At 42.0% G+C, this 14,623-nt stretch overlaps 1 protein-coding gene across 25 annotated transcripts in view; it reads right to left on the bottom strand.

Annotated features, from left to right (window-relative positions):
• Positions 1 to 14,623, bottom strand: part of FRYL (FRY like transcription coactivator) — a 434,628-nt gene that overhangs the window by 6,987 nt on the left and 413,018 nt on the right. For all 25 annotated transcript variants that reach the window (XM_075066487.1, XM_075066485.1, XM_075066486.1 and 22 more), the window contains one exon: positions 4,571 to 4,639. In XM_075066487.1, coding sequence (XP_074922588.1) covers positions 4,571 to 4,639 — 69 coding nt within the window. The remainder of the gene's footprint in view (positions 1 to 4,570; positions 4,640 to 14,623) is intronic.

The following is a 14,623-nucleotide window of genomic DNA, read 5'->3' as shown; positions in this document are numbered from 1 at the left end:
TTCGTCTATACAGCAAAAAAAAAAAAAAACAGTCCCGTGGCAGTGAGTCTCAGTCACGGGGCAAGTGCTGTGGAACTAACAGTGTAGACATTCAGGCTGGAGCCTGGGCTCTGAGACTTCCACCCTTGCTGAGTTTCAGAGCTCAGGCTTCAGCTTGAGCCCAAACATTTACACTCTCTTTGTAGCCTTGCAGTGGGAGCCTCAGGAGCCTGAGTCAATTGACCTGCACTCAGACTTGCTGCTGTACTTTTTTTTTTTGGTGCATAGAAGTGACCAGCAGAGAAGAGCTAATTTTGTAAATTTCAGCCAGTTATTAAGTCCCAGTACATGCCAGACACAGTCTATTACTACTATTATAAACCAAAAATGAAAAAAAAAAAAGACGTGGATTTCTACAGGGAATGTAAGCATGAACAGAGCTATTCTAAAAGTTGAAGTGAAGTTCTACTATGTAAAAACGATATTGTGTGGTTTTATATTTATTCTCTCTCCATTATTTTCACATTAAATTTACTCAGTTTACAGATAACATAATTTTCTAACTGCCATTCCCGCAATCTCAGACTGGGATCTTCTGACAGTCAGGATGCTTTCCTTCTGGCTCACTTGTCATCATTATTAATAAGGATTCTGTAACTGGATTTAATTAACAATTCTGTTGATGATGCATGTGCCAGAAGAGAATTCAGCTCTTTGCTCCCTAGCTGTATTGACACCAGTGCTAAAAAGTAGTAGGAGAATCTTATTTATGTCAATGAACTAAGCATATCTGTTGAATGAGGTGCCATTTTTTCTGATCATAGCAGCATTTTAATGCTCTGTACATTAGTTGATTACTTTAATAATCTATTAACATTCCGTTCCACTTACAAGGATTTCTGAAACAAGTACCACATTCAGTAATCCACAATCGTTCCTTCAAGTCATTTCTAAATGTATTTAGAAAGTCTGTAAAAGGTGTATTTTTTGAAAACGCCTTAACTGCACTTTCCTGCCTTTGTGTGAGTGAACAGGTATTATATTTTTAATTTTTTTTTAAATTTTAAATAAATGTATGATCCAGTGAGAGGGTCATATTACTGGGAGGCAGCTTTGCCATTAACTCAATGTGTGGGCTCAGGCAAGCCATCTAGGCTATGTGTCTTCAAAAGGTGTCTAAGGGAGTTGGATGCCCAACTTCTACTGAAGGTCAATGTGAGCTGGGCATCTAACTCCCTTGAGCCCCTTTGACAATCTCATCTTTAACCTTTTTGGAAAAACTTCCTCGAATCTTGTGCGCCCTTCACTGATTCTAACATGTCTGTACAGATTTGAAGTAAACAGGTATGCTGGAATAATTTGTATAGTGGGGATGCTGAGAGCCATTGAACCAAACTGTAAACCCATATCATGGAAACCACTTCAAGCCAGTGGGTGCGGCAACATCCCCAGCACCCCTATTTCCAGCACTTATAGGAGGACTGAATTTGGCCCTCCCTCCATTTCTCCATCTATAAAGCAGAAATACGAATACTCACTGCCCTCATGAGTATATTGGGAGAGTTAATTAGTGTTTATAAAGCATTTTGAAAATGTAAGATATATATAAATACAGAGTACTATTTTATTATTACACAGGTAAAGTATGTAATAAATCTTTAGGACACTGTGTAGGGAAAGTGTACATGCCTTATTATACAATGGAACACATGTCAAGCAAGATATTAAGGTGTAAACAATTTTTAATACGCATTAAAAATCCTTGTGAACAGTATTTAGCTTGTGTGCTTAGCCATTTTTCTGAGTTAAAAATATTGGCCATTTTAAATTGTTTGTCAAAATTCTTAACACAGCTATACATAATAATCTCTTGCTCCAATATTGTTTTAATCTAAAAATATAACCAAAAACATCTGAATTGGGATTTTTTTTAAAAAAAGAGACTTGTATAGTTTAAATAGGTTCAAATAGAATTTTGTGGAAAATGGAGAGAAAATTCCTTTCTAGGCTGAAATTGTGTGTGCAAAGTGGGAATTTTTACTGCTGAAAATAGGTTTTAAATAAAAATTAATTACAGACATAAGTATATCATCACAAACAATGCTACTGTATGGATTTTGTTTAAAAAAATTACATTCTTATAAACAGATTTCATAGTCGACTAAAATGAAAAAAATGATTCCCATTTCTAGAGTTGCCAACTTTCTAATCACACAAAACCAAATACCCTTGCCCAGCCCCTGCCCAGAGGCCCTGTCCCTTCCCCGAGACCCTGTCCCCACTCATTACATCCCCCTTCCCTCCGTCACTTGCTCTCCCCCATTCAATCACTCGCTCATTTTCACTGGCCTAGGGCAGGGGGTTGGGGTGCGTGATGGGGTGAGGGCTCTGGTTGGGTGTGCAGGCTCTGAGGTGGGGCCAGAAATGAGGGATTCAGGGCATGGGAGGGGGCTCCAGGCTGGGGCAGGGGGCTAGGGTGTGGAAGGGGGTGAGGACTCTGGGGTAGGGCCAGGGATGAGGGGTATGGGGTGCAGGAGGGGGTTAGGGCTGGAGCCGAGGGGTTCGGAGTGCAGGAGGGAGCTCATGTCTGGGGAAGGGGGTTGGGGTGCAGGAATGGGTGTTAGCTCTGGAAGGGAGTTTGGGTGTGGGAGGGAGCTCAGGGCTGGGGAAGGGATGCGGGAAGGGGCTCCGGGTGTGGGATCTGGGTAGTGTTTCCCTGAAGCGGCTCCCAGGAAGCAGTCAGCGTGTCCCTCCGGCCCTTAGGTTCCTGGCCAGTAGGGGCTGCGGAACCAGCTTTTGTGACAGGGTCAGTGCGCAAAGCCCCCGTGGCTGCCCATAAGCCTAGGATTCAGGGGGACATGAGGGCAGCTTCACCGGAGTTGCACGGAGCCAGGTAGGGAGCCTGCCAGCCCCGCGCCAAGTGGACTTTTAATGGCCCTGTCAGTGGTGCTTGACGGGAGCCACAGGGTTCCTTTTCAACCGGGTGTTCTGGGCGAAATCTGGACACCTGGCAACCCTTCCCTTTTTCCCTGACTTGGGTTCAGAATATAGACATCCAATAATTTTTATGGCTTAGGCTTCTCCTCTGAAATATAATGCCCCTCACTTCAGATATTGGAAAAACTGATTCTCTACACATTGATTTTTCAAGATACATATACATAATTATGTGTGATTCATAAGACTTGGCAGGGTCAAAGTGTATGGCTATTTCTACACTGTGAGCTAGGGTTGTGATTCCTTGCATACACATACTTACACTAGCCCTCTTTGAGCTAGCATGAGTATAAAAAGCAATGTAGTTGCAGTAGCACAGGTAACAGTAGCAGACGCATGGCTTAGGGGTGCTGAGTTTGAATTTGTCTAAACCAGTGGACAGGTCCTCATCTAAGCTGTGCTTCTGCTGCTATCTATGCTCCTAAAGCTACACTGCTATTTATACTCACACAAGCCTGAGGAGAGCTAGCGCAAGTATGCACACATGAACAGGGGAATCACACCCTTAGCTTATAGCATAGGCAGAGCGCAACTAGTTTTTGCGCATGTATTCTGAATTACCCAAAGGTGGGGGGAAGCATGTTCTTCCTTTTTATATTTCCTGCCAAATCTGCCCATGAAAGTGATTTTAAACACATCTATTCTAGTTACGTCTTTCATCTGATAAAGTGGGTTATATCCCATGAAAGCTTATGCCAAAATAAATTTGTTAGTCTCTAAGGTGCCACAAGGACTCCTTGTTGTTTTTACGGATACAGACTAACACAGCTAGCCCTCTGAAACATGATTTTTATTACAGGATCCTAGAGGGCAGAATCAAACCCATGTACCCAACAGTAACATAACAATGTATGTGCTTGGATTTCCCTCCCCACACCCCCACCATTTTATAGTACATTTAGTGAGAATATTATGCATATATTGTTTAAGAAATAAACCTTGTTTCAAGTAGACAAGGCTATTATACCCATTACAACAATTAGTAGTGTTAAAGACACGGGTGATCTTCATGCAATGTATTCATGCACATTTTTTACAAATAAGTACAACATTCAACTAATAACAATGGGTTGTTTCATATTAGATAGTAATTAGCAAAATAACATGTGACAAAGTTTCGGTGATGCTGCTACTTTAAGAATAAAACACAACAATAAAGCAAAATATTGTTCCAGCCAGGTCACACATATGCATATAGTACTAATTATATTAGATTCAGTACAGCTTTTTGGTCAGACAATCTATCTGTCAAGCACAGAAACAGAATACTAATCCTTTTTCTTCTAGAAACAGCTGCATAAAAGGCAGACTTGCTTTGGTACACAGATAGTATCTACCCTGCTTATCTAACTCAATGTTATTAAGCCCTGAAGTGAGACTGGTTGCTCACTTTCATAAAAGGCAGCCCTTTATTATTAGACCAATACTTCTTAAGAATCTAAGTTTCCAAAAGATGGTTTGATAACTGAAATGAAAAGCTTTACCAACATTCTTTAATCTTTGACATGATCTCAAAAAAGGACTTTTGTGCAGAACACAAGTTTTTTACTTTTATAAACTATATACAAAGGATCCACCAGAGACAGACACCTACCTGAGCATCTGTATTGGTTCTGTGTATGCCATCATCGGCACCAAATGTCTTTTTGCAATCATCTAGCCACTACAAAATAAATATAAATAATTAAAACTACTCTGCAACACAGAGCAAACCAAAGACTGTGATACAAATATGAAAGACCTATATTGCTATGAATACCTTCCATATGCCCAGATCATCATCAGTGAAATAATTTAATTCATACATTTTGATATTCTCATTTTGTTTAATTCTAGTTAAAACGATCTTTCAGATGCTTGCTGCTTGGCACTTAATTTCTTATCAGCACTGACCTTGCCAATGAACTCTTTGTTCTGCTAAGAAAAAATGCTATGTAGCAGTTACCATTGTTCCCTCCACTGGAAATTTCACACAAGCTTCATTATCTCATAGTGTGGAGTACATGCTACCTCTAATGCTTTCATTAAATTTGGTGATTGGGGATGGATGGCAGGTGGTGGAGGAAATAGAAAATTCCTTAATTATGTATGCTAAAATAATTTCCATTCAACTTGCTTTCGGAAAGATTCATTATATTATTCCTCCATACCTTTAATGGCTAAAAAGATGTGTGTCAAAAGAACACTTTGAATAAAATGTTGAGATTCAGTTTAGATAAATGAAAGGATAAAACCTGTTACATTTATTGGGAAATAGTATGATTCAAAAAATATAATTCTCCTGTATAGCCACATGTACAACAAATGTATTCTATTGATTTCAGTGAATGTTTTGTGTAAGAGACAATCATTATCTTGTAGGATGTAAAAAGTTAATATAAAACATACACAAAAACAAGCTAACAGTCTTGCTGTACAGTTCATCATTTTAGCTTACACAGCATCAAGCACATTTTGGGCATTACTGCAACACAAATAACATCAATAATGCTGAAGTAGAGTATTACTGGAATAGCAATGCACCATGCTGAGATAACGTGAAAATTATCCCCTGTAACACAGAACAGGCTCTACACAATCCATGGAAGTAAATTTAGCAGACTGTGTGCTATATATCATGAATCCTACTGGAAATTTTAGTGACCTTTTCCTAACCTTTGTCTGATGCAAGAAAGGGAAAAGGAAAATTTGATTTACCATCTGCTTAATTTAATAAAGGCTACTTAGTGAATTAACTAGGCCTGTGTGCTTATCAGAAGGAAAATTGGAATTCTCTAAACACTGTGGTGTCAGTTTCAATTACTGACATGGATCCCACTGTACATTTTAAATCTTGTTTTTCTTTATATCTGACAGCATCTATCAATAATAATGATATAGTTTGCGTCAGAACAAATGACACCAGAAATTGGGAACCTAATATCTACTTTTCACACTCTGTCTGATGTCTTCTTACACATTTGACATTTTTGAAATCTTAAAGAGAAAAACAATTTTTAAAAATATTAGCGATCCCTGCAGTATTTACATGATACATGAAGTGCTCTATATTTTTATATTCTCCTTTGAGTCAATGGTTTTAGTCTGTAATACAGATATGAGCACAATGAAAGTCTTAGTACAAGGGAACAGAACAGCAGTTCAGAAGAGCAAAACTAGACAACATGAAAGATCTTGGCTCAGACCCATTGGTTTAGCAGTACAAAAGGGACATTGGCTTTTTGTCACTTGCTTCGTTTATGTATGTGCTGTAAAGGGCCATGCTAGGGACCATTCTTGCTAGTGTAAGTTACAGAAGCCCTATGGATGTTCTGACTTGCACTGGTAGTGGTTTGGCTCCCAGCTAATACCAGGATCACTTGAAGCAAAAAGAGAAGGTTACTCATCTTGTGCAGCAGCTGAGGTTCTTCGAGATGGCTGTCCCTGTGGGTGTTCCACGTTAGGGGTTTCGGTGCACTATGCTTGTAATCAGATATTTGTAGTAGCAGTGCCTTCTTGCTCCGAGCACTTACCTACTGTGCACAGGCAACCATCCCCAAGGTCCTTCTCCACCCTAGAGAATCAACGTGAAACTCCGATGTAGAGAGGAGGAAGGGGGGTAGTGGAGCACCCACAGAGACAACCATCTCAAAGAACCTTAGTTACTGCACAAGGGGAGTAATCTTCTCTTCTTCTTCAAGAAGCGTCCCTGTGGGTGCTCCACTTTAGGTGACTGTTGAACAGTGCCCCCCAGTGGAGGGGAGGGGCTTCAGAATTGGTTCAGTGACCATAGATAGCACTGAGAGTCCAAACTGAGCATTTGCAGCTGATTGCTGTTCTAACGTGTAATGTTTAGTAAATGTATGGGCAAATGCCCAGGTAGCTGCTTTGCAAATGTCCGTGATGGGTACATTATTGAGAAAGGCCACCGATATTGATAATGCTCTGGTCAAGTGACTGCAAACTCCTGGCGGAGCTGGTAGATTGTTGTTTTGGTAACACAAATGGATACACTTTGATACCCATTTAGACAATCATGGTTTTCAAATAGTTTGACTCTTGGAACATTCTGTTATAGAGAGAAATAGTCTAGATGACTTCCTGAATGTTTTTGTCCTTTCTAGGTAGAAAGCTAGCGCTCTGCAAACATCTAATGTGTGAAGTGATGCCTCCCTGAGGTCAGCATGCAGTTTTGGAGAAAATGCAGGTAAGTATATGGGTTGATTTAGGTGAAATGGGGAGGCCACCTTGGGTATAAATTTTGGGATGCAGCCATAAGATCACTTTATCTTTGAAAAATGTGGCATAAGGTGGCTGTGCCATTAGGGCACCTAATTCCCTGACCCATCTTGCTGACATGATGGCAATGAGGAAGGCCACCTTCATGGTAAGTGTAACAGAGAACAAGTTGCTAGGAGTTCAAACGGTTTCCCCATGAGACTGCTGAGAATAAGGTTAAGAAAGATCCCATGTAGGGGCAGGGTCTTTTAGGGTGGGTAAGTGTTTTCTATGCCCTTTAGGAAGCATTTAGTAGTTGAGTAGCAAAGACAATGAGTCCGTCCACCTTACTGTGGAATGAAGTGATGGCAGCCAGGGGTCCTCTGAAGGAGCTGATAACCCCGATTTCTTAAGGTCCTATATATAGTCCAGTATCCTGGGTAGTGGGGCCGATCATGGAGAAATATGGCTGTCCTGGAACCAAATGCAGAATCGGGTCCACTGCTATATGTATATTTTTCGTGTGGTTAGTCTTCAACTGTTTAGTAGGACTTCTTTCACTTCCTCAGAATAGTCTTTGTAAATCCCCATTAGCCATGGAGTAACCAGGCCTTGAGATGGAGAAGGGGTAGGTTGGGGTGACTGATGCATCTTGAGTCCTGTGTCAGAAGGTGAGGTATTCTTGGAAGGGTTTGAGGTGGCTTCACTGCCATCTGTCCCAGGTATGGGAACCAGGGTTGTCCGGGCCATGTGGGTGTGATGAGAATTATCCTGGATTTGTTCAGCTTGATCTTGTGCATGACCTAACTCAGGAGTGGGATTGGAGGAAATGCATACAATAGTGGTGTTTCACAATTTATTAGGAGAGCATCGCCCAAGGAGTAGCGTCCCAGTCCAGCTTTGCGTTCTGAGTTGTGAATAGCTCTATAATGGGGAACTCCCAGAGGTTGAATATGGCTGTGAGAGTTGCATGATCCAGCTCCCAGTCGTGGGTTTGTGAAAAGTCTCTGCTCAGTTGGTCTGCTGTCATGTTCTGACATCCTGGCAGGTAAGATGCCGAAATGTCTATGTTGTTGGTGATGCACCAGTTCCAGAGGCTATTGCCTCTGTGCACAGTGGGTATGACTCTACTCTCCCTTGGAGGTTTATATAGAACATGCATGCGATATTGTCCGTAAGGATCTTGACAATCATGTTTTGGATCAAGAGAAGGAAGTGCTCGCATACATTTCTGACAGGCCTTAGTTCCAGTATGTTTATATGTAGGTTGGATTCTACTGGAGACCAGAGACCCTGGATGGTGGTGTTGCGTAAATAGCTCCCCATCCCACGAGGGACACGTCCATAGTGATTGTTTTAGTAGGAGCTTTCTGTTGGAAGGAGACACCTGAGCAGATGTTCTGTGCCTGTGTCCACCATGTGAGCAAGATCTTTACCCTGAGGGGCATAGTGAGACGTCTGTTAAGAGAATGTTTGTGTGGTATGTAGACAGTGCAAAACCAGGCCTGTAAGCGTCTCATGTGTAGCCTGGAAGGCTTTACGACAGTGTCGTTTCAGTCACGTGCCCCAAAAGTTGTAAGCACATTCTGGCCGACGTTTGTGGACTGTCCGTCATCATTGTAATCAAACTGGTTAAGTGAGGAAGCACTGTTGGAGGTAACCCCGCCGTTGTGGTGAGGAAATCGAGGGAGGTTCCTATAAATCCCAGTTGTTAGGACAGGAACCATGGTGGACTTCTGCATTTTTATGTGTAGTCTGAGATCTTTAAAGAGGATTACTGTGGTTTGTGTGGCGTTTAGTGCTGCACATTGTGTCGGTGCCCTTAAAAGACAGTCGTCTAGGTATGGACAAATCATCACCCCACAGTTTTCTGAGGTGAGCTGCAATGACCATGAGGACCTTGGAAAAGACCCTTGGAGTGGTTGACAGGCCGAAGGGGAGCACTCTGTATTGGAAATGTTGGTGTCTCAGGGTGAATCACAGGAATCGTCTGTGCTCCGGGTGAATGGTAACATGAAAGTAAGCGTCTTGTAGGTTGAGGGCCGAGGGCCAGTCTCCTTTCTCTAATGCCTGAATTATTGTGGAAAGAATCACCATTTTGAAATGTTGCTTTCTCAAGAATTTGTTGAGTTGTCCTAAATCCAGGATGGGTCTCCATCCATCGGTCTTTTTCTGAGTGAGAAAATAATGGGAATAAAACGCTCTCCCCCTGTATTGATGTGGTACTTCTTCTACTGCCCCTAATTCTAGGAAGAAGTTTATTTCCTGTTGTAACAGGGGCTTGTGAGAGGGGTCCCTAAAAAGGGATAGGTAAGGGGGGTTGTGTAGGTGGAAAAGAGATGAAGGCGATGGAGTAACCCTTCTGGATAATTTACAGAACCCATCTGTCTGTAGTGACCGTGTTCCAGACTGGGTTGTATGGTGACAGATGGTCTCCAAAACAGGCTAGAGATTGGGTTTAGTTCCAGGATCAAAGAATGTGGAGGTCTCATGCCTGCGACCAAATCTTCAAAATGATTGTCTGGAAGCAGATGGTTGAGACATGGAAGGCTGATCTTGGTTCTGCCTGCATCTCATCTGTCTCTGTTTACAGCATTGGTCATACTGTCTTTGTGGCTGGATGTATGGGGTAGTTTGGAATCACTGGTTGTAAAATCTGCCGTTTCTTTTTGTTCACAGGTACATAGATATGCAGGGATTTTAAGGTGGCCCTGGAGTCCTTCAGAGTATGTAAAGACACATCTGTGTTTTCTGCAAAGTTTCTGACCCTCAAAGGGTAAATCCTCAACTGTGGCCTGGACCTCCCTAGGGAACCTGGAAAGGTGAAGCCAGGATGACCAACGCATGACCGCAGAGGTAGTGATGGACTGTGCTGCCGTGTCTGTGAAGTTGAGAGAGGCCTGTAAGGCCATTTTGGCAATGAGACACCCTTCGGAGACATTAGCCTTGTATTGTTCTTTTTTGTCGTCAGGCAAATGTTCTCTAAAATGTCAACTTTTATTGAACAGGTTGTGTATGTATTTAGCTAGAAACGCTGAATAATTAGCTATGTGAAATTAGAGCGTGGCTGAGGAATAGGCTTTCTACCTGAACAGGTCTAGCCCAGGGGTTCTCAAACTGGGGGTCGGGACCCCTCAGGGAGTCGTGAGCTTATTACATGGGGGGTTGTGAGTTGTCAGCCTCCACTCCAAACCCTGCTTTGCCACCAGCATTTATAATGGTATTAAATACATAAAAAAGTGTTTTTCATTTATAAGGGGTGGGGGTTTCACAATCAGAGACTTGGTATGTGAAAGGGGCCACCAGTACAAAAGTATGAGACCCACTGGTCTAGCCTTTTCCAGTCCTTATCATAAGGGTTCGTTCTAGACTGGTACTCTTTTCCCTTTTGAGTAACAGCCTCGACCACCAACGAGTTCGGTGCAGGGTGAGTGAACAGAAACTTGGCCCCTTTAGCTGGCACATAACACATCTTGTCAGATGTCTTACAAGAAGGCAGGGGTGTGGCAGATGTCTGCCTGACTATTATTGCAGGGTCCATTATGGCAGCATTGATAGGCAGTGCAATTCTGGCTGATGGAGATGCCTAGAGGATGTCTGTAAGTTTGTGTTGGGTTTCTGGTAGCTCTGCTAAGGAAATGTCGAGGGATTCAGCTACCCTCTTGAAAAGATCCTAGAAGGATCTGAAATCATCCCGATGTGTGTTGGGAATGGTATTATTGTTTCATGCGGTGAAGGTGAAATGTGGGTGGGCGGCAAGGTATCTCCCTTGGGCGCGTGTTTGGGTTCCTCTATCTCCTCCTGCGTTTCTGAGGGAGCTGGGGCAGGTGGTGAAGGGGATCATGTTGCTCTAGACCTTGATGGAAGGGGGGGGGTCTGAGGTTCTGAGCCCTATATAATGCCCACGGATCCCAGTATACCCAGTTGGGTAGAAAAGTCACGGGAGGTGGCACTCACGGTTAAGCCTGCCAGAGTTGCATGTCAGCAGATGTGTAATGCTAAGAAGGTCCTAGCTTAGGGGAGGAGTGGTGAGGGGTACATGCCCCTGCCTCATCCTCTTCTTCCTCATCGCTTTAGTTGGGAGTAGCTGAGCCAATGGGAGTAGCCACCTGCCTTGGTCCCAGTCTTGCTGGGGTACCGTTGGTACCGAATAGGAGTGTGCCAGATGTTGAAGTAATCATGAGGTTCGCCTGTCGCATAAATTGCTGCGGTACCGGGAGACTCGGTGATAGGGATGTCAGCATGCTGTAGCATGGGAGCAGAGTTAAGAGCTATCAGTACTGATGGCTTACTGCATTGCGTAGGTACAGTAGGTGGCACCATTGTACTACTCAGTGCCAAGGTTTTCTTTGGCTCTGTTTGTGCCGACCTGAGAGATTTGGTTTTAGGACGTGTACCTACATGAGAGCTTGCCCACACTGGGTCCTTAGATCTTTGAGAAGTCTTGGTACTGGATGTTCCCAGTGCCGTTGGTACCAGGGCAGATTTTCCACTGGGAGATTGCTTTCTTTTGGGCAAATCTTGCTGTGGGGAAGAGTGAGACCGCTTTTTAGTAGCCCTTTTGGGAACAGGCTCTTTAGCAAACGTTTTTGAGGTAAATCCCATCAGATGCTGCTGCTGGTGACTGAGTGGCCAGGAGGCATTCTCGACTCAGGGTCGGAGGCTGTCCTGAGGGATTTCTCCATCATGAGGAGTTTCAACTGGAGGTCCCTAGCCTTCCTTGTTGTAGCACACAATTTTTTGCAGTGGAGACTTCTGAGTAATATGGGTCTCACTGAAGCAGCGGACACACTGTGTGTGGCTGTCCGCTACGGGAATCAAAAGTCTGCAAGTCAGGCAGCGTTTAAAGCAGGGAGAGCCAGGCATGCCTGAGAGGGTACTTATTTTGAGAAAGGAGAATAAGTCCATATTTAGGTCTCTGTTCTTGTTGTCGAAGCCGGTGACCTGCCTAGGAGGTGCAGGTGGGGAACGGCTAACAAAAGTTTTGGGTTTTTTTGAAAGATTTTAAGTAAAATATAAACTAGAGGATAAATAATTACATGAAAGTCTAATAAGTCTGGGAAAACAGAAAACTGCTGAGGTATGTAAGATTAAGAGAGGCACTGCTGTCGCTCTGACTCATGCCAAAGGTGGCAGAAAAGGAACTGGAGGACGGTTGGCTGTGCACACTAGGTAACCGCTCGGAGCAGTGTGAGATGGTTGCCATGCATGCATGGCCAACCGGGGCACTGTTACTACAAATCTCTGATTACAAATGCAGAGCGCCAAAACATCTAACGTGGAGCACCCACAGGGACACTCCTAGAAGATGAAAGCTGGCTTACCACCTCAGCTGTGCTGGGTGTGAGTTCCATGCAGCTACAGCTCACACTCCTATTTTTTATATGTGCAATTCAAAGTCTAAGGAGGTTAATACAAAACAAAACATACAAATGTCATATACAATCCACTTTTTCAGGATAAAGTTTGTAAAACAGATTTACAGTTAGGCTCATAATTCTTAGGATTGATTCTAGAGATCAGTTTAATAGACCACACAGATTGCTTTTATACAGTTATTACCCATTGGAATATAGCCAACCAATTTACTTCACTCACTTCCTGTATGTCTCATTAGCTTCTGTAAGCCAATACATATATGTTAGGCATAGCATGCACCACGTTCAAAGGCATTATGTGCGTGGTATTAATAGAAAAGTGCAGGGAAGTTATGTTAACTGAATGTAGTACGCTCTTCCTACAATTCTGTTCACCCACATAATATATCCCACAACACTTTGAAAACCTGAAGTCAGCTTTGGCATTAGAAAACAGGAAACTTGCCAAAGCAAAGATGCAAAGATACTTTGTACCAAGTACAGTTAGGGGAAACTTTCATGGCTCATCAGTACTTGGAATGGAATATTCAGATGAGATATGGGAAAGTACAGGGAGGTACCTTTATGGACCGGTACCTGGAATGCTAGTGGCCAAACAAAAAATAAGGAAAGTACAGAACAACAAGCTAAGGAACTGGTATGAACTGGTGAACTGGATTTTTGTGATATGTAAAGAGTTTTGTAACTTGTAAAATCATCCAATAAATACTGCTAGCTGAAATACTCATCTCTGAAGCATGCAATCGGTGTATGGTGAACACGCTGTGAGTATTTGTATGTCTGTCTCCTTTTTGTCTTGTACTTCTTTGTTTTTAAACAATAAATTTGGCTAAGTTAGATTAATTGGTCTCTTGAACATTTTAAAGAATGAACAGTAACTACAGTAAAACAATTGGCTACACCTTTGAATCAATATTTTCTTGTGTCTCCTTTACTTAACTTCACTGTGGGTTAGCTCAACGCTTCTGAAGACTCCCAAATCTCCATTCACTGTATAATACGCAAACGATTATGAACAAAGAATGAACTCATTGAAGAAATGAAAAGAATATGTGTCCAAATTGTCGAACAAGAAAATTGTTGGGAGAAAATTATTTCTAAATTAAATTACTTTATGCTAACTAAAACTGATAAAAAGTTTTACCATCTTTTTTTTCTTGATGCAAATTAAAAAAATAACAGCCAACTCTGCCTTAGGCTCTCAGTTGTCTGAGAACAATTTCTCTGACCCAATGAAACCTTTGCCCTGCCCTAATCACTCACAAATACTGCAGTAGAAGACAGGCTGAACACAGAAATAGTTCTTGGGCAGTCTTTTGACAGCATCACTACAGAAAACGTGTGCTCCTCTGTGATATATTGACAGAGGCCATCATTAACTTCCATACACCAGATTCCTTTATATAAACAAAATGTAGACCACTCAAAGAGATTCTGCATTATCCTTATGCATAGAATAATCTATGACAAAAAAAATAAAATACAAAAATATAGTTGAAAATTTGAAGTGCATTTATGGTTAGAAAGGTGACTAAGATTGACACTTTCTTATTTAACAATTAGGAAAAAAATCACACATGTAAATTGGGCAATTAACTCACTAAGAAACAATCCACATGGAGAGAATCTCACTTTTCAGAGTATAAACACATACCTAGGTTCAAGTCCCTACTCTGCCTCAGACTTCATGGGTGATCTTGGGCAAGTTACTTAGCCTTTCTGTGCCTCAGTTCCCCATCTGTAAAATGGGGAAAATAATATTTCCCTGTTTCACAGGGATGTAAGAATATATACATTACAGATTGTGTGGTACTCTGATAGGGGCCATCCCTATGGTTAGATGAGATTTAAACTTAATCAGAAATATAGCTAGTGCAAGACACTTATGCTTCTCATAATCCAATTATTGCTTAAGATTTGTCAGGTTTTTAAAAAATGGAAGTAGTGTGATACTAGTAAGGGCAACAAACTAATACTAATAAACAAGCAGACCTTTTTAATTTAAGACATCTACTAAACATAAAAAAAATGAATTCTCTTGATTTTGGCTGCAATGGTGACTTTGAAAAGAC

This window comes from Chelonoidis abingdonii, chromosome 5 (assembly GCF_003597395.2).
Source record: "Chelonoidis abingdonii isolate Lonesome George chromosome 5, CheloAbing_2.0, whole genome shotgun sequence".
Classification (NCBI taxonomy): domain Eukaryota; kingdom Metazoa; phylum Chordata; order Testudines; family Testudinidae; genus Chelonoidis; species Chelonoidis abingdonii.
Note: the sequence above shows the minus strand (reverse complement) of the source record. Positions and strands in the feature narration are given on the sequence as shown.